The following is a 25,777-nucleotide window of genomic DNA, read 5'->3' as shown; positions in this document are numbered from 1 at the left end:
CTCAGTTTAAAACCATTACCACTTGCCCTGTCAGTACAAGCCCTGGTGAAAAGCCTCTTCCATTTTTTTTTTATAAACCCCCTATTAGGTACCTAAAAGCTGCAATAAGTTCTCCCCAAAATATTACAAAACCAGTTAACTGAAATAACAAAACATTTGCAATCCGCCTTCGTTGTGATTTGCACTTTCTTCCAGGAAGAATGATGAATCCTGACTCACTGCCACTGCCTGAACTCACACCCCGAGTAACTGGACTGGCCACAGCACTGCCCTCCCCTGGCAGACACCTAACAACTAGTTGTCAAAGAATGAGCCTTGTTTATTTTAATTTCTTTTTCTTCAAGCATTGTACCAGAATGATTTGAGTTTTATCTTCTTTTTTTTTTTTTTACCAGAATCCTGTAGCTTTAAGCTTATGTCAATTTCTTTGAAGGTAATCAAAAGCAAGAAACCTCTGCCTGAAAAAAAGAGCTCTTTTGCCTCTCTATTGTGCAACTCCCAAACCCCAGGGAGAAATGGGTTAGCTTATTTCTGCTGTTTTCAGTCACACCCCTTGTCTGCTAGCAGAAGCAGTGAAGCAGAAAATCTTTGATATAAATTTTTTGAAGTCTAACTCATATTACTTGCTGAATTATGGTACTTGTATGGTTAGTTCAGTTCTGACAAGAACTTGTACATAAGCCTCCCTCAGTCCAAGCTACGCTTTTCATCTCACCACTACTCTAATCAGCAGAAGAACACAGGACATGACCCAAGCAGAAGAAGAGGCAAGGAAAAAAAAAAAATTTTTTTTAATGCGTTGAAAACATCTGAAAATTATAATGGAGCAAGGTAATCTGGAGCAGTTTTGCATGTGGAACAGAAAGGTCTGATACAAATTTGTGGCTTTGTGCCACTTCAGTTCTGTTGAAGGAACTCCATTGTAGAGCACACACACAAATACTTTCACTATAAAGAATTTACATGGGGAATTTACACAGTGGTCCAATTTTGAAGGAAATAAACTGTATCCCATCTGTTTCTAAAATACCGCAAATCCTAGTAAGACTAACATGCTTCTTATGACTTTTATCCAAGTAGACCACAATTAGATGTTTTTCCACATTCGTCCAAGAGCTCCTATCAGAAGAAGCAGAAGTCTTTTAACACGAAAGGAGTAATTTATGGAGCTGAAAAGGAGTCACGGACAAGAGGATATGGGTTGTAAATCACTAAAAGCCAGGAATCGCTTCTGCCTACCAGCACTGCAAGCACAGAGAGGAACCAAAAGCAACAGGTGTTGAAATCTAGAGACAGCTGAATGATCCAGCCAGACTGCCTAATGAGAAGCTTCTAAGATGCTGCAACACGAACAAGTCTTTCACCTGGATCAATGACACAACTTTTCTAGTAGAGAGGTCAGTTACCTGAAAGAATGTGCTTTTTTGATCCTTCCAAATTGCAGTTCCCTTGTATAGGTGACACATAAACATGGTAGCCTCTTACAAAACCAGGCTCTGACTCATTTGTGAAATACGAATCCCAAGACAGTGTTACTGAACTGTAAGTCAGGTCAACTTTTCCCACAATGGGGTCAAGATTAGGAGCTGGAAGAAAGGAAATGCGAGTTAAACTTGCAATTATTCTTTAAGAGTGTTTTCTCTTACCATTTGAAAAATCCACACTCCCATGTGGTGTTTATGTTTATATCTTTCTTGTATTTAAAAGCTGAACAAAGCCAAAGTTCTGTACAAAACCTGTCAGCTTCACAGAGCCTTCATGCATCCACATAAAACACGAAGCAGTAACTGATAATCACAGCTTTGTTTAGCCCTACGAATAAACATGGGCTCTACCTGGTCACTGTACTAGCCAAATATCCTCCATGGAGGGCCTGTATGTTGACATAGAACTTTTTAATGCCTCACTGAAAATACAGAAAGAACACAAAAAATCCAATTTTATCTACCTTTAGGAGGAGGCAGTTATTCTACTTGTGACAGATCAATTTAGCAAATGCACAAGTCCCAAATATATTGCCAACTTACGCAGCTCCCTGAGATAACCAATCTTCTTTTCCAGTAAGAGGGCTCTATTAGCAACAGATCCATAGATGCAGAATTTGTATCTCACCCCCGGAACAAAAGCAGCTAGAAAACAGTTGAACAAAAATAGGCTATGGATTGTCTTTCAGTGTTACTTTTATTTAGTTGCTTCCTGCAGAGGTCAATAACCTATTAGACACCTTCTCTGGGTGCTATTGTTCTATTAAAGCAACTGAAGGAGAAAGACCAATTCTAGGTGAGCATTATGTGAATTAAACACATTTATTCTGTATGAAAGAAAGAATTGGGAGAGAGGTGTTTATATATATATATATATATATATATATATATATATATATATATATATATATATGGCACAGGCAAAGGTTGTGTTTTGGAATATTTGATGCAGACATATATCCAGGCATCAGGATTCCTTGTTATCCCCACTTACATCCACTCCCATTCAAATTAAGCAAGTGCAAACCACTGAGGAATTTGACAATACTCTTCCTTTTTGTTACCACAGTCCCCTTCATTACGTGCAGGGACATTTGTATGAATTGAGGTGTAGTTCCTTTATTGCAAATTTATGTGCGTTCAATCAAATTTTGTTCAAACAAGTTTCATTCCAAAATGAGCTTTCAGCTTGAGAGACTCTAGGAAAGCTAAGTCCTTGCAGCTTTAGAAGCATATCAGACCAACTCTCACACAGACAGAAAGGGTTTAGGTCTGCTGGCCACAACCAGGATAAATAACATGCAAGAGATCCTAAGCAAGGACTGGGCTGAGACACATCATTTGTGGCACACTGACAGCACCAAACCTCTCGCTACACCGTGGGTTTAAATTGTCCAAGTCTAAACTTCTGATCCATGTTACAGAAAGGATAGAGTTCCCTTCTGCATCTCTTTTGCTGAATTGTTTTAATCGCTTCATTAACCTCACCATCCTCCTTCAAGATGCTGCAATAAGCCACCCAGAAGAGGTTTTGTCTAAAATATTGTGTTTGTTTTTCTAATATAGTGTGCTGCCTTCCAAGGCTTAATGGTTCTGGTACATTTGTCTTGTCTAATTAATTTAGTAGGAAAAACATGATGCCACATGTCTTTGAAGAATTACACCTGCACAGCACAGAATTCACTATTCAAAATATTTAACAAATTACTTGTTTCCTAAATTCAAGTAATGCCCACAGCTTGAAGGACTGCTGCACAGTCAGAAGGAATAGTTGTTTGGCTTTCACCTGAGCTGATCACAGCACTGGAAGTGTTGGGTCCAAATCTCTTCCACTGAAAATCACAAGGCTGCAACCTGGGAAAGTTACACCAATCAATAATGTAACTGTCAAATATACTTCTGGGCTCCCAGGACATAAAAACGCCATCATCTGTACCATTAACCTGTCCTTCCTTAAGCTCTTTGGTGCCTAGGAATGAACAAAACAGAATCTCTTATTATTATCCTGCATGACACTTCAGACTCATGAAGTCTGATAGAAGAAGATCAATACATTTCCTATACTAACCAGTTGAAAACAACAATAAAAGAGTTGCATTCCTTCAGTAAATAACATAAGAGTTCTTTCACATGCTGAAAGCTGACAGCTCAGAAACCAGTAATTATTACTGCATATTCACCAAAAAAAAAAAAAAATCAGCTGCAGAAATGCAGTGTCAGAGAGTCACAAAAGGTTCATCACACTGACACTGGCTGCACCATCAAGGCTCCTACTGAGGGTCTGAGGCCCTAGTTTTAGGCTACATGTATGCTGCTCTGTGAAGACACTCTCTGCACCTAAGCTTAATAAACAGACAGCTGCCACCCTGTAGGAGAAAATACAATTGTAATTTTCAGACAGAAGTGGCATGAGTTAAGAGGCAAGGTTAATTTGTTGCCCAAGATGATAAATTATGACTTCACTCAAAACAGGTAGAAATAAAACTCTAATAATGTAATTATAACTGAAAATACTCCTACTGTTATCTGTAGCTCCAGAGATGATCAATACTGAAGGAAGTGAAAAATTAACACTGTTCTTTGCCACGATACTGATTCTGTAGGAATGGTTATCAATGAAAATCCTTGTGCTATTGTAGACTGAAGAAAATGAGATGCTTTCAGGCTTGGAGCCGTTTTCTATTTTTTCCCAGGTTATTTCATATGAAATAATTTTTCCATTTGCTTGAAAACTTGGTGTTTGCTGAGAAAAAAAATATGGAGAAAGAGAACAATAACTTAGTACATTTTACTGGTAAAGTATGAGGATCATTCAGAATTTTAAATAACTAGCAGGATAGGTTATTTCTGTAGGGATATAAACACTTGTTTCCATACATTTCTACACATACTGTTGAAATGGAAATGTAGAAATCTTGGTAATGGGATCTGTCTTGTGTTCTAGTACTTAGAAAAACAGAATTTTATGTCTTTGAATAAGACAGAATTGAAATTCCAGGACAGCACACCATCATATGTGTTCCGAGATATTTTTTATACAATCTGTTTTAGATTTGTATGACATTTTCATACTGAATTGCTATCAGCTGCACACAAATCATGGGAGAAATTTCCAATCTCTTTATGAAGGACTTTGTTTCTATTTCTGTAGGGATGTCTCACCTTCCAGAACAATGTCACACTTCGTCCCCCCAGGACTGGTGTTATTTCCCTCCATATGTCCAGTTTCCCTGAGGGAGCTGCAATAAATATAGCAAAACAAGAAAAATGAGAATGTTCTGGGTGTTGAAAGGATAGGCAGTTTAACTGCTTCCTCCCATTTGAAGAAATTCCACTCACAACACCTCCTTTTTCCCATCACTCCCAGATCTTGCCCAAACATTATCCTTAACACTATTTTCCCTTTATTCCTTTTTATGAATTAAAGTCTGCTTAATTTCCCTAGAAAATCTTTGCTTGCAGTCATCAGACTCTTGTTCCCACCTCTGCACCATTCCTCCAGGCCTCACAGGGCACTGTAACTCAGTCTCTCCATCTTCCCAGTCAACTGGATTTCCCACTGGCTGCACTGGAGGGAACGTTTGAGACTAGCAGGTAGGCCGACAATTATTTAAGAAGTCATCACCTTGAAGTTTGCTCAGCGTGTTTCTTTTATGCACGCAAAAGGCCTCTGCTTTAGCTACACAGTGGAAGGGTAACAACAAACAGCAAAGAGAGGTGGCAAGCAAGAAACACCCCTCAAACTTTGCTTCTCAATGGGTTGGACATACTTCCTTCCCTTGTTCTGGTGGTCAGGGTGGAGCTCCACTCGCTCCACCTCCAGAAGTGCTTGGCCGCCGCGCAGCGCGCCCTGGCCGCGTACTCCGTGTACGGCTGCAGCCCGCGCACTGTGACGCGCTTTGCGTCCGCCACGGAGCTGTTGTGCTGCAAAACACAAAGACACAGCAGGCACAGCTCAGAACAGCAGCATCAGCGAGTGCTCTTCTCTGAGAAAACAGCTCTTCCTCTAGACCAGCAAGAGCCAGTTAAGCTTCACTTGGGAAAGATAGTCATAGAACAACTATCAAAAAAAGCAGATAATGCACAAGCTCAAAACAGTGGGAGATCCAAAATGAGGGCTGGAAGCCACCTCTGTGTAACTGAGTCACTCAGAACCTTCCACATTAGTATGTATTACATCCAAGAGGGAATTTATTGATATCTTGCCCTCATAGAGTCTTGGGTTATTATCTCATATGAAAGCACAATGTTGTTCCAGATCTATGCAGAGCAATCTACAGCCTCCTTTCTTTGCATTTTTTTTCCCAGTCTTCACCCCACTCTCCTAAGAGACAGAGTGAGTTCTGGTAAGAATCAAAAAGTCAGCATGCTTTTAAGCCTTTCCTCAAAACTGTCTCCTGCACTGAACTGCAGTGGTCACTTGATCTGACAGCTTTTAAGCTACAATCAAGATAGAATGCAGCTTGACTGTGATCTTCACTGTCCCTTTCAGTGTGCTAGAGGGAAGCTGCCTTCTAAGAAAAGAGCTACAGAGAAGTGACAGTAAACAGGCAAGGAGTCCATCAACCTTATCATTCCACATTACCATGTGAAAGAGGTGGAACAAGATAAGGAATCTACTCAAATAATCTTCAAAGAGATTGAAGAGGAAGGGAAGGAAAATGGTTCTGGGATTCCATCACTAAAAACCAGACTCACTACCATCAACATCTATGTCAATAGCACACAGAAAGAGCTTGGACTGATACAAAAGAAATCTACAACACTGCTCTGTTGTGTCTGAAATAGCATAAGCAATAAAACAAATCAAGATTACCAGTAGCTAATATATATATATATATATAATATATTATACAACTTTACAATTATTAGGCCCTTCAGTGTTTTCATTAACTTCAACAAATCTCAGAACCCATTCAGCAGAGCACTGAGCCACACAGTCAGACCAGTCACACCATGCCAGGGTACAGGCAGTGTTTGGAGCGTGAATTAGAGCCAACAGTGGCTGCCCACATCAACCACATAATCAGTGTAGAGCTTGGGAAGCAAACAAATCCAGAAAACAGACACATCAACATGCTCACAGGATTTACAAAGTATTTGTATTGCTGGGGAATTATTTTTTAATCACATCAGAAAGATCCTCACTATGTTTTTGTTTAGGAAATTCAGGTTTCATACCAGTTCTACTTTGCCGTCAGGTTGGAGCACTTCAGTCTGACAAAAGAGTTCAATTTCATTGTTTTTATAATTCCAACGTAATGTAATTTCTGTATCTGTGCAATCTGCCAAAACCTGGAAAGGTGCAGTGGGATACACTGCCAATGGAAAATCTGAGTTAGCTCTTAAAACATAAAATATATGCAATAGAGTATGTTAAGATATTTTAGCTGAATAGTAAAAGCAAATAAAAAATATAGATTTTTCTCCTAATGTAGAAGAAACACATATAAATTATAAAACTTCACTTCAGAATGTAAATATAAACAAATGTTACACAAGGTTAAAAAAACCCCTTGTGCTGACTTAAAAATGTTTTAAAACATCACGGACAAAAGGAGGAGAGCCATTTGAAACCAATAAAATTCTTTAATTCAGGACCTGGCAGAAACCCCTGATGTAACATGGTAACATTTGACACATTTCTACACCCTAGAATTGGGCCTCTTTGACAGAAATCTTACAACTCCAACACTAACTCCTGTCAGTAGTTACCCTCTGGTAAACAGTGTCAATGCTACTTCTTCCAAAAGATTTCTGAGATCCCTTACTGTTGTGTAAGAGTATTCAGCAAGTGAAGCTAATCTCAAACTCTACCATATTATCAGTGTAATAGTAAGGCATGCAATGCAATGTGAGGGCACACAATGCAAGTGAGGGTTATGCTTACACCCTTGGCCATTTATCCTAAAATTTCACAAATTACATTCTTGAATTACACTACTCCATGAAATACAAATTGAGGACTTTCATACTCAAAAGAGTTTTATTTGACATAGACGGTCCAAACTACTACATGCAGAATTGGAAACAATGGATGTACATTTTCCTATACTTATTGTCATCCTTTAAGTAAGGAAAATTCTAATATAAACATTTGCAGGATCAGAGAAAACATGAAAGATTTTACAGGAACCACTATTTAAAAACTTAACTCATCACACATATTATAGATAATTTCTTTAACATGCAACTATCATTAGTACTGGGAAAAGAATATTGTAGCAAAATTTTAATGTACTTATCACATTGAATATAAACTATTCTAGCATGACATCCCATGAAAACTGAATTTATGACATTGTCATGTCTCCCTACAACCTGTCAGTTTGCTCCTCCACTTTCTTGACCCATTTCTTCCACTTCCAAACAACCAGATAATCAATTTTTAGAATTCTCATGCCTCTCTGAGACAAATCTAACAGACATTTAACATAAGTTCCCTCATATAAAAAAGCGTGGCTAGCAAAACTGTCGGCAATGCCTCTGAGGAATGAAGCAGTGCCAGGATGCAGCAGCTCCACCAACAGCCTCCTAGGCCATTGTCCTGTCAGCTTTGAGCTGCACAAAGCACATTGCCTCCTACTCCTTCAAACAGGTAAGAGGGGCAGCCAGAGGACCTGAGGAACACTGAAGAGGACTCAAGGAGAACTGGAAATACTGCTGGAGACTGAAGAAATACTCAGTTGTTTTGAGGCAGGAGTAGGAAGGAATTTATGGGACCAGCCATTAGATACTGCTCAGAGAATAACCTGGCTTTTGTCACCAATGAACTGCAGTAGCACAGTGGAGGTTACTGTCCCATATTAGGACCAAAAGCAGGTTAGCACCATCACTTCTTTCCCAGCAATAGCTCTCACATGTGTATCACACCTCAAATCATATCAATTCCCAAGTAACCTAAACCGATATTTTGCTTAAACTCCCCATTTTACATCCTTCCATCATTTTGCTTTCTCTTCCATTAACCAGCTTCAGGAAAGCAGCAACTCTTGAAATTAAGGGGTCATTCCAATAACCAAATCTGACCTTTGGAATAAAGCTGCTTTCTACCTTTAATACAACTTTCCAAAACTGAAACTGAAGAGAGAGCAGGTAACTATAGCACAGGTAACTATAGCACTATTAGAGGTAAGTAATTAAACTGTGAAGATAAAAATCAAGGACTTTCATACTTTAAACTGGGACACAGAAGTATCAAGCTCAGAAGGAGCAAAAAAAGGCCCTAAACAAAGATATATTAAAAAAACCTTACTTCTGTGATTTACATCAAAAACATCTGTGGCAGTTTTCTTTCCCAGTGGGTTTTCCACAGTCACTGTGACATTCCAGATCCACTGCTGGCCTATATCCCAAGAGCAAGAGCACTGCTGAGAACAACTTGCCTTGCACAGAGTTGTGTTCTGGGATGACCTATCAAAGAAAGGGAGAGGTAGGAGGTGGTGCAAAGAGAGAGAAAGATGTTTTCCATAATATACAATCAACATAGATCTTGTAAATTTCTGATGTCCAACTAGAATACAGCATCATGAAAAATAAGCCTGAGGGGCCTTCTTATATAAGAAGTCAAACACTCCTTTCCCTTAGCCTGAAATATGATGAATACAAATACTCCTAAATGAAAGTTTCCTTTGAAATCCAGGTCTGTGTTTTTAAGATACAGCTATATTGCTTTTAGAAATTTTATTATGGATAGTCTAAACCAGAGACTTATTTGCCAAGACTTAAATAATTTACATGTTTGCCATTAAGCTTTTAAATGAAGTTGTAATTTCAACTGCGTCTTGAAGTGCATCTTCTAACCTTCCATTTTTAAATCACCATTATAGTGTCTTAACAGAAGTGAATGATGCAGAGGCAGGAGTAGGTATGTGCGATGCTGTTCTCTGCTGAGATCTTTTGATGAACTTTTGTTGTGATTATGAGGTATCTGTCCTGAGTTTCCCTTTCTCTGCAGTTTCCCTTTCTCTGCAGGCCTTGCTGTAAAGCCCCTCTCCTCATGTAAGGGCCATGTCTGATGTGCCACAGCTGTGCAGGCTTCACTCAGAGCTAAGAAAGAGCTATGAGAAAGTATGAAGATTTTCTGTTGTGATTTTTTTTTTAAAGTAAAGAAGCCAGCTGAAACTACAGAAGTTACAGACACATGAGGGACATTTGAGGTAGGATTGTCAGTAGCTCAAGGGCTCGGGAAGGAAAACATCAGCTTGTAAAGCTCTAAAATCCTAAAGGAAAATAACTAGGGAGGTTAATCAGGCAGAGTGCTAACTCTGAGTCAGCATTAGTGTCAATGGATCATGACAGCCTACCAGCTGATCAGATCCTAGTTATCTATTTTGTGTGCTACCCAATAATTATGTTATACTTTTAAGTTGTCTACACCCTGATTTCAGGATGTCTTCATATCTACTGAACAATATACAAACATATTAACTGAAAAGAATGGCTAGAATAAGCTTTATCAGGCAGAACTTGATCTAAAGGACTGTCTACTTTGTTATAGCTAATCTGATCCAGAGCAGTTCTGCACTGCTCAAGCTTTGCTAAATAAGTGATCAGTGAGGTGGAAAAAGGCAAGCAGCTAATTACATGCACAAGCATTTCCACAGATTTTAAGGGAAAGAAGGAACTGTTTTGTACAGGACAGATCAGGGGTAATATAAAAGCGAGACTTACGTTTCAGACAAGGTGTATCGTGGTGAATTCTCTCCATAGAGATAGGTCTCTCCTTCTCTCCAAGTACATGTTACTCTTTTCATGTCTTGAGTTTGGCAGGAAAAATCTTCAGGTGTATCAGGGGGTTCTTGTCAGACAAAATAACCAAAAAAACCAATATCATGGCAGTCAAGGCAAAACTCGTCAACCTTTTAAATACATTAACAAGGTAGAAATAATGGATAAGTATGAAGTCTGGTTTACTACAGATCTTATTACTGAAATTACACTTATTCAATGACCACTCTGCACCTGTAGTCAGGTTAATGCCATGAGTCAACAGCACTCAAACACTTTTATACTCTACTAACTTTTTTTATACTCATCCATATATTTATTCAATCTGTACTCTTTTCTATCTATTAGCCTTTGAAAAGGAGACTGCTGAGTTTTTACCACATGCATACAGACAATGAAGCTGAACTCCTAAATGTGAGGGTATATTTATGAATCAACCACCTGTCATAAGGTCAATTCATTTAATGCTGTTCTTTCCTACTTTCTCTATATAAGTTTACAGATCTCATGTCAGAGTTCAGCCAAAGATGACAAAACCATGACAACTTACAGCAAGCTTATTTTCCCATTCTGTTTTTCCTGAAGTCATTCTTGAGTTATTAACAAGAGGAAAATAAAACTATAACAAGGTCTTCACTTACTACCCACAAAGAAAGCTGCCTGATGTAACTGCTCATCTTCATCATAACAGTAGACATGAATGTTAGACCCTTTTTCGTGTGATAGATTTTCCACAGTGAGAAGTCTGACTTGACTGTTTATGTGCTTGAAAACACCAGCAGCTGGGTATACAGAGAATTCCTTAATGGTATGACCTTTCCCTGCTATGCAGCACAGAGTGATATCAGAGCCTTCTGCTAAAATTTTTTCTTTTGGAAAGATTTGTGGCCCACTTCTATTTGAAATGTCCAGGCCTGCAAATTAAAAACAAAAAAAAATCAAGAAATTGCTAATGTTATCTTATCCACTCATAGACTTTTATTTAGTATTCTTCCCAATAAAGAGATGAATTTCACATGTAATAATACCTTTCTCTTAAACTCATAAACATGTAACGTAGTCCCACCAACTACCTAAGCGACTAAATCTGCTTTACTGTCTTTCACTTAAAGAAAACAAAAATGTTCTGTCCCCAGACAGAATACCACCCCCTGCTCCTATGCACAGGCTGTTGCTTATATTCAAAATGCCTGCTCTTGAAGACTTGGAGCAGGGGGCTACAAAAACATCATGGTCTGCTGACTCTGCAGAGCTCAGCTAAGAGGAGTCAACATACACTGAACTAGATCAGTGAGGGGATAATCAGCTTGGAATGAGACTCCCATAGCTTTCTATGTTGGACTGTTTATTGGATGGAAAAGTTTGTGGAATTTAGGTGACTCAGTTTTTTACACATACCACACAGGTAAAATCTACTGTCAGGCATTAGATCCAAGAACCTGATGACATGTAGAGTTACTGTCTTTCAGAGAGCTCTAAATTTGGTCTGTAATGTGGGATCAGTTTGTGACCAAAAAATAGTATTTTTGAGCCTCATTCACTTGCAACTGAAAAAAATAAAATCTCCAAGACTGAGGAGATTGTGGGACAAAAAAGAGAGTCTTGCATTATTTGCAAGACCACTGCTCATTATATAATAAGAGGCAGATAAGTGTCACAGTCCAAGTATGAACATCCCTGTGATGCCTCTTTTATACACATGATGTCTCCAATATCTAAAAGCCCTTGCTGCTCCAAATAAGTGTTTCATTATAAAATCACAACAGTCACATTTTCTAAAGTAGTTACATATTTTGTTTAAACATATTAATTCATATATAATAAACATATTATTCTCTGCAAAGCAAACTGCTCTAGCAAGACATTGTAATCAAAAAAAAAAGATAAATTTTGTGATGTCATTAATTACATTATTAGTTCACTCCCTGTTTATTCTCATATAATTCACAAGACATTCATTCCAAGTCAAATAAGGAGCTGACTTGCTCCTTTCTCTCTCCTTCTGTAATACCAATTTAAGCTATGAATCCCAGACAAAAGCAACACATTCATCAGATCATGTAGCCCCTAGCTATGTTCTTCCCCTCCTTTCCCTGAGCCTGGGCCAGGGATGTGCCTATCCAAGATCCCATGTCACTCCAACATTTTTTTGAAGTGTGGGTAAAAAAAAAAGGAACTCTAAAACTTTCAGTCTACTAGCTTAGGAAGATACTCTAAATTATAGCAATGGCTGAAGCACTGCTATTATTGCCAGTAAAATACAAGGAATTGGTTAGTGCTTAGAGCAAATGGACTCTTGATGTGATGCCATCTCTCCTGAACTGTCCTCCACAGTTACATTCACTGGCAAATTACAAACTAGCTTTATACTTGAAAGAAACCCCCAAATTGCAAAGTCTTGTTTTGCTTACCTGGGACAGTCTCCCACAAACTCCACTGACTCCAGATTTTTGATGCTTCTGCCTTGCTCCTGATTCTCACAGCATGTGACATACATTCCAAAGGTATGTCCGAATGCCATGTCCAATGAAGAGGCTTTCTCAGTTTATCAAGTGTGACATTATGAAACTTCTACAATGAAAGAGCAGTAAAGCAAAGTATTGAAAACATAGCAACATGAAGATTTGGAAATACAATCAAAAGCAGTGAGAAAGTTTAAAGGCAAAAAATGCTTTTGAAAATGAATGGCTCCACTATCTACATGTGAACTCACAGTAAGTAACTAGTCAGCTAAACAGCTGCCTAAGGATCTGTGCTAGCAGTGGTAGAGTGACTGATGTGCTGATATATTTGAGAGTGAGATCCTGATTGTTGTGACATGGATTTGCTCTCAGAGACTTTCAGTAGGTTACTTGTGTCTGCTGTTGCATAAGCTTGCTGCCTACAAATGCATCCTAATGCTCTGGGTTACATATCCCTGTGGTGGAGTCACCATTCCTGGAGTGATTTAAAAGATGTGCAGATTCAGCATTTAGAGATGTGGTTTAGTGTGGACTTGGTAGGGCTGGGTTAATGGCTGGACTCAATGATCTTAAAGTTTTTCTAACCTATGAGATTCTATCATTCTACATATTTCAATACTTATAGCAACCATTCCAGATTCTCAGCGTACAGATCTGTGCTGCTCGAAGGCTTTTGTGCCAAAGCCCTGACTCACACTGACCAGTAGAAACTTCTCTACAGTACTGCTTTCCACCGGCAACACCTGCACTCTCACATCAACCCTGCTCTGAGAAAAACCCCGGCATCAGTTCAAAATTTAATTTCTCAGTTACAAACCTGAGGAATGTGCGCACTGCTCTAGAAGTTATAAAGGCTGTCCACACTCTGGTATGAGTAGATTCAGAGTGTTTCTTTATTGGTTCTTTGGACATCCAAAGTAACTTGTCATGTTTATTACAAATAACAAAACAAACTACATTCCTGGATTTGAAGCACTTTTACTTCTTTCCAAAAAGTTAATAAGAATTTGTTGAAGGACACTTCAAAACACCCAGAATTTAACTGTTTGTAGCTATATGGCTCCAGTTACTGACTCCAGGGTCAGATCTACTCACTGGGCTAAAAACCCTGTCCAGCGTATCAGTCGTAAGAATCTTCAGAACTGCATAAAGCTAATTTGCAGTGAAGACATGGTTCTTCAAACTCAGAGACAAAACACCACCAACTAGGGTGATCAAAGTAAGCTGTGATTTTTAACAACACCTATCTTATTTTATTGATCACTGATTTCAGAAAAATAAGGCCTTGTCTGTTTCATGTACTTTCTGACAAATAGCAACTCTAAATAGCCAGTGCAGTTTTTTAGTTTTACTAAGTTCTAAATTTTCTTTGGAGACTGTTCCCATACAGAAGTCACAAACAGAAAAACACCCAGAACAGGCCTAAGGCTATTTATTTAGGTGATCTCTTCTTCAGAAAATGTTGCTGGTTTGGAAGTTAAGGAAAACTATCAGGACAGGGACTTTGCAAAGAAACATCACCACATCTTCCATCATTGTAAATGACTAGTACACTTCTTTTCTAAGTACACCTACTGTCCACACAGTAGCAGCTTCATCACTTCGACGGACTTGTATCTCAAAAGATATTGCCAGTTCAGCATCATGCGCTGATTTGACAACATCCCATTGCACCAGCAGCCGCTGAAGATCCAAATCCTTGGAAACGTTAAGGTATGTTACGGGAAACACATCAGATTCTAGGAGCACAAAAAGGGCACAAAAATATTACTGTCTAGCTAAGTTAAAAAGCAAATCTGGAAAAAAAAGCAGTTAGAGGTAAGATAGGTTCCACACCAGATGGTTCTGAAGAAAAAACAAAAGTGATCGGGACCTATGCTGATGACAAAAGGAAAGATAATTCTTCTTCTTAAGGAATTAGCAGGCTAAAAAGAGGTTCCTGAATCGATTCAATAGCTCCATACCATGATATTTGGTATGCAGTTTAATTTATTTATGCTCTCAATTTACTGGCTGTTTCATGGGAATACAGATCCATTCCTTCATAATCTTACAAAGAGGAACAATATAATTTATTAAGAGGGATTAAATCCAAAAAAATCTCAAACCCCAGCAAGGCTTCATATCATTAGGGAAGAAGCTCTGGGCTCAGTTTTGATCTCTGATTTAATCCAGACTAAATCAGTTAATGCAAAACCATTATTTGAATGGAATAGGTTAAGGGTTTCCCTCCAGTAGCCAGCTTAGATGATAGTCTAGTATTAAGCACATTCCCAGTGGCTCTATACAGAGCTTAGGTGATGGCTGTGGATTCTTCTACTGGAATTAGACATCTAGTTCTAATGGCACTTGCATCCTTCTCTTGGTCTGGATTTAATTCCAGACCATAACATGATAAAGTTAAGTTTAAAAGTCACACTGAAGCCCCTTTTGGTGTTGGGATATGAAAGGCCTGCAAGATTGTTCTGCTAAAAAACCACAAATCACCCTGTAAATGGTTCCTCTTTTTAGACGATTCCTTTGTGACTCTTCCCTGAAACCCTAACTGTTGGAAGAGATTAAATGTAGCACTCACTGATTTGTCATTTCTCTACTTCCTGAAAACTAAACAAACAAACATAAACTCCTAAATTTGATCTGGTTGTTAATGAAGCCAGGGAGCTGAAACACCCGAGTAACTAGGCCTTTTCTTTTGCCACAAATGCTTTCCAGGGTGCTTCTGTTGGCTGCAAAAGGATAAGGTAAAACGTTTCTCCTAACCAAGACACAGAAAAAAAAAGTCACAAGAACAGCTGCACCTTTTAATAAAATAGAATTCACTACGCATTCCTGCCACATTACAGCCAGAGTCATCAGGGACATGACGGATTAAGTGACCTCAGAAGTGCCCCCTCACAAAACTGCCACCTCCACTCCTGTCTCCCAGACACACTTTGCCCACTGAGCTACCTGAGACTTTTGCCAGGTATCACTAGCAGAAACACAAGTATTCAGGAGATTTAGACTGAAAATCTACCTTTTGATAGATGCTTCTGGTAACCATCACATATCCAAATCATTCTGCAATTTATCCTGAAGTATCTGCATTACCCTAACCTCTGTGCAGCAGTTTTCTAACACAGGAATTTTTTACATTAGGAGAAAAAATGAAAGGCTCAAGAGAAGCAGCAGTTATAATAATCTCCGGTCAATCAAAGGAAGCAAATAAAACTTTATAAGCATTTTTTTTTAATTATGAGAATACAGGCACTGACTCAACTTTGTTGTTTATGTAAGTCCAGACTATAATTAAAGAATAGATGGAGGAAAGAATGTATTTTGCCATTAGTACAAAGTTATTCGAAACTGCTGGAAAAAACAGATTCTCTTTTTAGCAAATCATTCAAAAACTCTGTTGGGATTTTTTTAACCTATTGCATTTTCAAGGGTAGTAGAAGTCCACAAAATGAAAACCATATGCTTTCCATCTAGAGGAAACTACTGCTACAGGCATCTTCAGATAAGCTTGGAGAAGAAATCAAGTTTCAATGTTCAAACACGTGGTCGCAGAACCAGGCCTGTGGTATCTTCAAGTGTTTTGGAGAAAAGAAATATATGCAACACACCTTCTATGAAGTCTCACTGCAGTCTTAATATATAATTAACAGGAAATGATTAACATGTAAATTATGTGAAAATAGAATTGACAGCCTAAGTGACTCCGTGAGGTAAGTGTGAAATGTTTCACATGCAGAAATAAAATTTCCTTTTTGTCTATGGTAATGACATGGTCCTTAAAAACATGTATCTGCTGCTTCATAGCTGCTTTTGAAAAACAGTGGGCATCAGTTTTATACTGGAAACCCAGTAGCTATGAAAATTACTGTCTGAAACTGAATAAACAAGGTGGAAGACTTGGGGCTAAATTTCAATGAATGATGACAGAGCATTAATTTTAGGTTTTACACGAAGAAAGAAATTTTATTAGCTTCATTGCCAAGAAATGACTAGGCAAGGAGCCAGAACAACCAAAACAACACAGCGATGCATAAAATTAACTGTGGAAGTGGAGTATCACTTTGTTTTTGGAAGATAGGACAAAACACATTTCACTTCCCTGCATTTTACAGACTTTCACATCAAAACAAGATAAACACTGTTAAAATCTCACTCATGCTAAAGAATTGACTGTAATTGTTTGTCTCCAGTATGTAATCTTAGCTGCTCATTTTCTGGTAACCTTACTAGTACATTCATCTTTTCCTGAAGCACTGTGTACTAAATCTCTTGGAGGGTCTCATTTCACATACACAAGCTGATCTAGAACTCTGGGCCTTGGCATTATTGTTTTTTCTGTCTGTACAGCTGAAGCAATACAGGAAGAGAGGAACTGGGAGAAGGAAAGGACCCTGCTAGTTTGTCACTGAAATTCAATGGCACAAAGTAAGAGTCCAGGGAAAGGAAATAAATACACTTGAAAGAAAAGCCAGCTGGTTGGCAGAAACCCCTTTCTGTTTCAGGGTGTACCATTAAAAGAAACTTCTACATATCTTCTAAATTTCCTTATCCTCTTTCTGCTCTTTTTCTAGCAAACTCTAATTGCAAGTGTCACTATTACGTCTGTTGCATTGATCATGAGCCTGCATCTCCTCTCTGCATCTGTTTCTTTTAGTGCAAAAGAAAATATCCCTTTTCTCACTGTAAAGAATACTTCCACCTGCAATTTAATTAGCTTGACAAAAAAACTGCAAAGGTGTAATTAGTTTCTGGTTTTTCTCCATCTGTACAAGTGCCCCTCTTTTCAGCTAGACGACATATCAGTTCACACCCCACGCTATTTTGTTTTCCCCAGAGTCTGGCATAAGACAGTCTAGATCATCAGTTGGAGCTTATACACAGTACTAAAAAATAGAAGAAACAATACAGTTAAGGATATATCCAAAATTTTGATAACCACCAAGTTACAAAGTAGGTATTAAAGAACTTTGTAGCATAATTTTAACATGTGGAAGTATTTCCAGCATTCACAGTAACAATATTCTCTCTAGGCCAAATTAAGTAACCAAAGCATTTTAAGACTTGTTTTAACTTGCAAGCTAACTCAAGACCATGTGAATAGTTATGATTAACAATAGAGACTAATTTTATTCCTGAAAAATTGCATGTGACAACAACTGACCAAGTTCTTGTAATGAAGTAATTGTTTGGACTTGACTGCATTACAAAGTTTTGCCATTCTAGGAGACCTAATAATAACTCTCAAAACTGAGACCTGGGTGAGGGGTGTGTGAACACATGAATTTCAAAGTTGAAGAGAGAAAAAAATGTCTGAAAGAGATATATTACCCTTCAGTCTGATAATAAATATATTTTATAAAACCCAAACATCTCTCTTCCTTCTTCATCAGCTTAAAAAAAGACAATAAAATTTCAATAATGCAGAGTAGAGCCTGGTGAGGTCTACCTTCTTAGTGATGGTCACAGAAAGGCCAATTAAAAATTTTCTTTTTTCTTTTAATGGAGATATACCAAAAAGCTATTGCTAGCAGCAAGTACACAAGAAATATTTTTGCAGTAAAATACACAGTCTTCTGGAAAGTTACCATTATATTCAACTTCAAATACATATATTTGCTTTTTTTATTTGTATCGGATAAATATGTGACGTGTAAAAAATAAACAACTGGTCCCGGAATCCTGTGGCCCAATCAGAAAAGAGCCAACAGAAATGCTGAAGTCTTCAGAATGAGACAAAAAAAGAAAGGAAAAAAAGCAAAAAACATTAAAGTTGTCAAAGAGGAAATAAATTATTTGAAGATGACAGTACAGATCATAGGAGAAAGAGGAAGAGTCAATAAATAAATGCACTTTGGCTTCACATCATTGCAAGGTGTTAATTCAAGAGGTAATTTTGCATAATGGAGTCACAATATGTAATAATGAAAGTTGCTCCATCACCATACCAAAGAGAATAATTTCATTAAATGTGTGACACGTTGCTTAATCCGAGACTTACAAACCAGGAAGTTGAAAGCTTCAGTTGCTGTAGATTGCTTCCAAATAAAAAAATCAAACATTCAGACATTTACCTTGCTGTGAGTATGTCATGTAGCACATCCTCAGGGGGAGCAGTAGTGCCAGAATCATGCAGTGATTCATCATTCATCCACCTTTTCCTGCATAAGACTTAATAGCAAAGAAAGCATTTTTATTTATTTGTTTCTTTCAGGAGAAATGCAGCATGCCAAACAATAGTCCAGATAACATTACTATATTTAAGAATGAATAAATAAAAACCCAATCACATAGTCTCCAGGAAGCTTAGGAGAAATTCAGGAAGAACGCACAAAGAAAGATAAGGAATGAAGAAAAATAAACCTCTTGTTTTTAGGACCTAGTTATAGCAAAGTACCACTACAGCCACAGAAATCAATTGAGTCTAAATAAATAAATCACACAATATCTTTAATGGTTTTTATCCACTTATTTCAAATAAATACTGAAGTAGAAATTTGTCCTAATATATTTTGGCTTTCTTTCTGCACAAGAAGATAGCCATCCTAACAGGGGAAAAGAGCATTAAAAGTGCAAAACACCTTGTGATTTCTGCTCCACCTACAGCCTGACTGATGAACCCAGCAGACTCCTCTGTCAGCACCCAAGATACGATATATGGAGAGCTTTAGTTAGACTGGAGATGAAACACACATATCAAGTCTTAGCAAGTTCCATTCCCAGATAGACTATCATCTCAAGAGCCACAGAGCTCTATCTTGCATTCCATTTACAGCATTAACATTCATGCTGTGCCAGGATGAAACTCTGACTTGCACAGCCCAGTTTTGAAGGACTGACTGTACGTTAGATCTCAGAAGAATGAACCACCACCAAATCCCCCCACGCAGAAGGGAGAGCTAAACATCAGGCTGCAGTATGGTTAAAGCTCTCAGGCACAGAGGGTACAAAGAGAACAAACAACAGGAACAGGACAATTGATACAGCTATCTTTAACACAAAACTTGTACATTTTACACCTCTGAAGCTGTGCAGAATACTGATAGTCTTCTATCACTACTTCTTAACAGAAATTGCAACGGCTTAGCAGGAGATAACCAAAATGACCTGTATCCACTGAAGCTAGAACAGAACAATTACAGATTTCAGAAGGGCCACGAATTCACTACAAAATTTATTTCTAGCAGAAAACTTATGATTTAATACCTCAGAGCTGCAGACTCTTAAGTCTAATAAGTTTAATTAGATTTAATGGTTTTGAGAAGCTCTGAATTACTCAGAAGGATAAAAGACTTCAATTTTTTTTAAAAAATACGTTTCTAAAGGCCACACAAACACTGTAGAACAGTCCTGCATGCAGCGTTGCAACCCAGAGCTCAAGGTACACAACAAGTAACCTTGCAGCAGTGTGCCCAAACTTCTTGTGAGCTCAAATGCTTCACATGGAGGCTCCCCTGTTTACTAGGTGAGTGTTATCTTGCCTAATGCATAAGTTTCTGCAGTCTTTCCTGCCACTAAACAAATATCCTCAGAAGTATTCGTATAACACTAAGATTACCATGTATGAAGAATCGAAATATTTTTGAGAAGCTAGGCCTGATTCACATGCAACTACTGTACTATTCCAAGAACTGATTTAGGGAAATCTTATTTTTTCTATATTCTCCAAGAGTTTTTTAGCACCTAAAAAGGAAAATAATTTGTTATGTATTGTCTGGAATAAACAAGACAATATACACAAAAGAGTGGTAAGTAAATCACAAAAAAATAAAGTTTTCCAAGGCAGATCATGTTAAAACTTCTGGTAACTCCTTCAGCAGATTGTTGTTATTTGAGTTGTATGAAATTATGTTAAGATACAAAGCCAAATCTTACAAACCTTTTTATTCCCCTCCAGGAAAAATATGAAAGTAAATCTGCTTTCGAAGTCAAAGGACTCAATTATCTGCTCTTAGACAATTTAAGACAAGGGTAGTCAGGTTCAGCAGCATATCTCCTGACTTAATTATATCAGCATGATGAAAACCTGGCCCTGCAAGACTCCTAATTTTGTAAACATCTTTGGGGTTGGACACTCAAAATTTGCCCCATTGGTTAGGAATCTTTTAAATCCAACATTAAAAACAGTGGGAAGGTAGTGTGGTATATTGAAATATTAGACTATTTGTTAAGAGTATTTCCTATTTGGAAAAAAATCCAATCTTTTTTTATATTCTTAAGAACCATTCTCAACTTTTGTTATGAAACCAATGTCTAATTTAACTATCTAGCTCCAGTCATTTACACCACCAGTTCACTAATGGCAAGAAGCAACACAGGCTGTGCCATGTCAAGCACTTATACTATATTATCAATAATTAAGTACTTCTATAAAATCATAATTTAAAGTGAAAATAGAACAACAAAGGCAATGAAGACAGGTAGCCAGAAAAGGGGAGATACTGAGTAGCAAGCAGAAGTTAGTTTGGCACAAAGTGATCTGTCAGAACTACAGAAGTTAGCTGAGTAATAGATCTTTCATTTTTAGCATACATTCTTTCCTCTTATAAAAACTCAAATTCTCTGGGGGAAATAAAGCATACTTCCTTGGTTTTATCAGCCTTCAGGCTAAAAACACTAGTTGTTGGGGCTTTTTAAATCATAACTTCATAGTCTACTTGTAATTGTCCTATTGTAAAAATGTAACCTGGGATGTGACAAAACAAATACTGCCTAACTTGAAATTAATCAGCACTGATAGATACTTAAATAGAGCAGAATTATTTTGGAGGCCTGACAGTAATTGAAAAAATATTCAGCAGGAACAAGAGTTGTTCAGACTAAACACAATTAAAGAGGAGTCATTCCTCTTTAAAGAAGTGGAGAGAGCATAGAAGTAAATTACCTTTGAGAAATGAAATTTCCTTAAGTAAGGGGTCAGTGAATATTTGAAATAAATATCTCCAGGTGGACTATTTCTCTTTCAGAGCTAAAGGCTGGCTTACATAATCCCTGAAGTCCTGTCCAAGCCAACGTTTTTGTAATGACATGGATGAAATTAAAAAGAAATTCTCATTATTTACATACTAAACACACCAAAGATTAACATTTCATCAAACCCCACTTCAAAGTCCCTGAAGCACCAAAATTCAATTGACTGGGAGTTGGAGCTGTACAGTGCACACACTGCTGCAGCACCTGGAACACCCGTGTGTGTAATGAAAGGAAGCCCCTGCTACAAACATGTAGTCAAAGCTGACTGCAGAGTTAATCTATTTTGAAGAATCTTCCTAAATGCACATCTTTCAAATCATATTTAATTTAATACAACTTTGTTTTCTCACTGCCCTTTGCTTTGCTTATTAAAAACAGCTGCCAGGCACAAGACAAATCCTTAAACGAACATGAGCATGTACACAGGCTGAGAAAAGAAATGTTTCCAGTTGCAGAATACTTAATGAAGAGTATTTGATATGGATACCAACTCATAAACACCATGGACTGAACAAGCTTTTCTAAACCAGACATGAAAGAAGATTATCAATGAGCAAATCAAATAATAATACGTATAAAAATGTTCATCCTATGTTGTTATTCCCCTCTAGTTCATAAAAAAACTGAGGATCAGAATCACAAATTCAAGTTTCTGCCACACAACACAAGATTGATAACGTAAGTGACATTTTAGTGCCAAAATCTAATAAACTCTATCCACTGAGGATCAGAATCACAAATTCAAGTTTCTACCACACAACACAAGATTGATAATATAAGTGACATTTTAGTGCCAAAATCTAATAAACTCTATCCACAGCCAACAAAGAGGCACCCCTAGAAAGTAAGCGGAGCACAGGTAGGCTACTAATCCTCCTGCTGTCTTTAGTTTTTTGTCTCCTAAACAGAAAACTGGGTAACTGTCGAAAGGAACTGAAGGGCCCTAAGTCAATGACTTGTACAAAGACTACAACACAGAGTGCCTCTGCTCTCCTGATTTCTGCAATTCCCAATAGATCCCTTGCAAAACCAAAAGAGCAGAGCTGACATCCAGCTGAGGCAGTTTTCTTGAAACAGGGAGGAGTGTCAATCCATCAAGAACCCATGGAGTGTTGGTAAAGTAATATCTGCTAAAACATCCCAGCTAAATAGATACCGTCTAAAAACAAACATCACATTTTATATGGAAAATTGAGAATTTGATTGTCAACAATCCTGAATGCTAAAAAGAAAACGAATATCTGAGATACCACATTCTAAAGTGATGAATCTTTCCATTAGTCCTTGTACTTGGTTTTTTCTCCCAAGCAATTTTAAAGGTGGCTTCAATTACACTTAGTACACAAAATACATCTGTATATAAGACACTGAAAGCTCCTAATAAGCCTTTGTAATTTAATGGCTGAGAAGTTTTAAAGGCTGCATAAGAAAGAACAAAGTAATTTCTATAATTAAGGTCTGATACACTTGTAATAACTTCACTGCTGAAGGGTAGTTTTATCTCCTGTGTTTTGATAAACAGACAGCTCTTTGATGCATGCTATTGCTTTTCTAAAAAGCTCCACCAAAACAGAAAAACATGTACTTCATGGTCCCACAAAGAATCCAAACAAAAAAAGAAGCTGAAATAGGGGAAAAATGGGAGCTAAAACTATACAGCAATTAATGAACTTGGTAAACTACTCCTACCCCATCAGAAAACAAATGTCAGCAATTGTAGAGAAACAATTTTTCCAGCATTATCTACTTGTACCTCTGTTGGGATCTATCTGGTTTTCTCTGTGCAGTTTAGTGCAGACATACAAAATTTATATAAAAGGAGAGGCAAAAACATTATGCCAAAAAAATAGTCAAACTCCTAAAAATTCAGGAAACACACTGGAATTCATGTTTTCTTGTTTACACAAATGGCCTTGAGATCAAGCAATGGCTTTCAGCTGCTTAAAAGAAAGCAGGAGCAACAACTTTTCCCCGTGTGATGCTGGATTTAAAGGGCTGGGCTCGCACTTCTGAGTAAGTCATAATCTTGAAGCAGTGGGCACAGATGTTGAAACCAAACCCTAATCATCTCTGACAGGTGCAGCATCCTCATCCCACGAGGTACCCTACCTAGGTAATTTTTGCTCAAGTCAAATCAACAGCTTTTATGTTGTAGCTAAGCAGTGGCATCCTGAAATCAGAGGAGACTAGACGGTCGTGAAGCGCCTTAAATTCATCGGTATGCGATGATGCTGGCGGGTTTCCGGAGGGCGGAGATGCGGTACGAGGCGTCGCTCCAGCCCTCCCGCAACGCCGTACCGAGGGGTGCCTGCAAAACACGGGAAAACGGGCGGGCAAAGGGTAGAGAGAGCATCAGATGTGCTAAAATTCAAGTAAAAACTCCACAGCGCGCTTCAAAACCAGCGCCGGGGTGGCGCGGTGGGTGCTCCTCAGCGGGGCAGGCAGAGCTGCCCTCAGGAGGGCGGACGGGACGCCCGCGGACGGGGAGGAGAAGCGGGGAGTCACTGAGGGAAGGGGGGGCTGCCACACAGGGGGACACCGGCATCACTCACCTGCGGCAGCCGGGAGCTCCCTCACGGCCGGGGCCAGCCAGATCTCCGCGCCGGGACGCGCCGGCCCCCCCGGTCAGTGCCGGGAAGCGGCTCGGCCGCCCCTCCCCGGGCAGGGCGGTGCCTCCTCCCACCTCGAGGAGCCGGCCGGGACTTCCCCCGGCTCCGGGAAGCGTAGCCGGTTCCCTTGGCTGCGCTCCCAAAGGCTGAACGCGAGCCGCCCTCTCCTCCGGCCGCCTCAGGGCTGCGGGGTCCGGCGTGCGCCGAGCAGGGCGGCGGGCAGGGGTGCACCGAGAGGACCGCGAGGGACACAGAACGGACACGTTCCATCTGCCCAGTCCCCGGCGGGCAGGAGGGATGTCCCCAAGCCGCCTTCCTCTCTGGGGCCGTGGCCCAGGGTCCCTGTGTCTCCGGAGCAGGGACGGTCACCCTGGCCGCCGAGGCGGACGGGGTGAGCAGGGCCCGGTGCCCGCAGCGGGGCTCGGGGCCAGGCCGCGGCCAGTGTGGTGCGGGGCCACATTACCGCAGGCAGCTGTCTGAGGAGATCCCTCACGGGAACCGCGTCAAGGGAGGCTACGGCTCACAGAGCAAACTCTTCACTGCCGAAAAATCACATAAAGCATGAAGGGAGACCAGGGGTTGACTATGTTTCTGTAGCGGGTCCCCATATGACTGGCCTCATTCAGAGTATGCCAAAAGCTGCCTGGCTACATCTTCTGATGTAGCCATAAGAAAGTTTTGTTTAAAGTTGTTGTGCATTCCTTCCAGAGCATTCATGGTGAGGGTTTTTCCGGTTTATAGCACTTCTACTAAAGTAAAGGAGGTCTTCTGTCTCTTTCTCTCTCTCTCTCTCTCTTTTTTTTTTTTTTTTTTAGATTAAATATAATGTACCTATTATGAAATTCTTTTCCTTGGTTGCCTCTGGGTTGTCTCAAATTCTTGAAGCTTGTTGCTTTTCATCAGAGAGATGTAATCTGCAGAGTTTTGAGCCTTATCGGTTATCTGGTTTTTATACCTCAGGCACATTTGCTTTTTTGGTTTTTTGTTTGTTTGTTTGTTTGTTTTTTTTGTTTTTTTGTTGTTTTTTTTTTTTTTTGTACTAGCAGCTTTGCCAACATTCACTTGTGGTCCACTTCAGCACCTTGATCCTTCTTTTCTGAACTGCTGTCTATCCAGTTGTTCCCTGCCTCATTGTATTTCAGGGATGTCTCATACTTCCCTCTGCCAAGTAACATCCTGTTCCTTAGTCAGGCATTCCATTTCTTACAACCCTGTTGCTTTTTAGTCAAGCATATGATTTCTAGTCAAAGGATAGTTTTATTCTTCAGGACTGTATTCTGAATAATTGCATCTATTTCTTCCACAGAGTTCCTGTGCATGTCTTGTGAGTCATATAAACTGAACTTTTCACAGAGAGTCACTGATTTTTTATTGCCTGCATGTGGTCTGGAGGCACCACAGCTGGACATTTACTGTTGTTTCAGAATTCAGAGCAGGACGCACATGAAAGGTCATCTAACTGCTAAGTCTTACTGAACATGCAAATAACAGATGTCTGTGTTTAGATGCCAAAATTTCAGCTTTT

At 39.0% G+C, this 25,777-nt stretch overlaps 1 protein-coding gene across 2 annotated transcripts in view; it reads right to left on the bottom strand.

Moving 5' to 3' along the window:
* Nucleotides 1–25,576, bottom strand: part of LOC134564659 (oncostatin-M-specific receptor subunit beta-like) — a 32,225-nt gene extending 6,649 nt beyond the window's left edge. Inside the window, exons 1-16 of one of the 2 annotated variants that reach the window (XM_063423653.1) lie at nt 24,196–25,576; nt 23,753–23,951; nt 21,555–21,669; nt 18,745–18,841; nt 14,252–14,415; nt 12,626–12,785; nt 10,856–11,128; nt 10,158–10,284; nt 8,740–8,897; nt 6,666–6,802; nt 5,255–5,408; nt 4,647–4,723; nt 4,005–4,227; nt 3,271–3,453; nt 2,028–2,129; nt 1,407–1,586 (exon numbers count right to left, since the gene is read on the bottom strand). In XM_063423653.1, coding sequence (XP_063279723.1) covers nt 1,407–1,586; nt 2,028–2,129; nt 3,271–3,453; nt 4,005–4,227; nt 4,647–4,723; nt 5,255–5,408; nt 6,666–6,802; nt 8,740–8,897; nt 10,158–10,284; nt 10,856–11,128; nt 12,626–12,785; nt 14,252–14,415; nt 18,745–18,817 — 2,011 coding nt within the window. In that variant the 5' untranslated portion in view covers nt 18,818–18,841; nt 21,555–21,669; nt 23,753–23,951; nt 24,196–25,576. The remainder of the gene's footprint in view (nt 1–1,406; nt 1,587–2,027; nt 2,130–3,270; nt 3,454–4,004; nt 4,228–4,646; nt 4,724–5,254; nt 5,409–6,665; nt 6,803–8,739; nt 8,898–10,157; nt 10,285–10,855; nt 11,129–12,625; nt 12,786–14,251; nt 14,416–18,744; nt 18,842–21,554; nt 21,670–23,752; nt 23,952–24,195) is intronic. The other variant, XM_063423652.1, reaches the window with a different exon arrangement.
* Nucleotides 25,577–25,777: the final 201 nt, after the last annotated feature.

This window comes from Prinia subflava, chromosome Z (assembly GCF_021018805.1).
Source record: "Prinia subflava isolate CZ2003 ecotype Zambia chromosome Z, Cam_Psub_1.2, whole genome shotgun sequence".
Taxonomy (NCBI): domain Eukaryota; kingdom Metazoa; phylum Chordata; class Aves; order Passeriformes; family Cisticolidae; genus Prinia; species Prinia subflava.
This window is presented reverse-complemented; position numbering and strand designations above follow the sequence as displayed.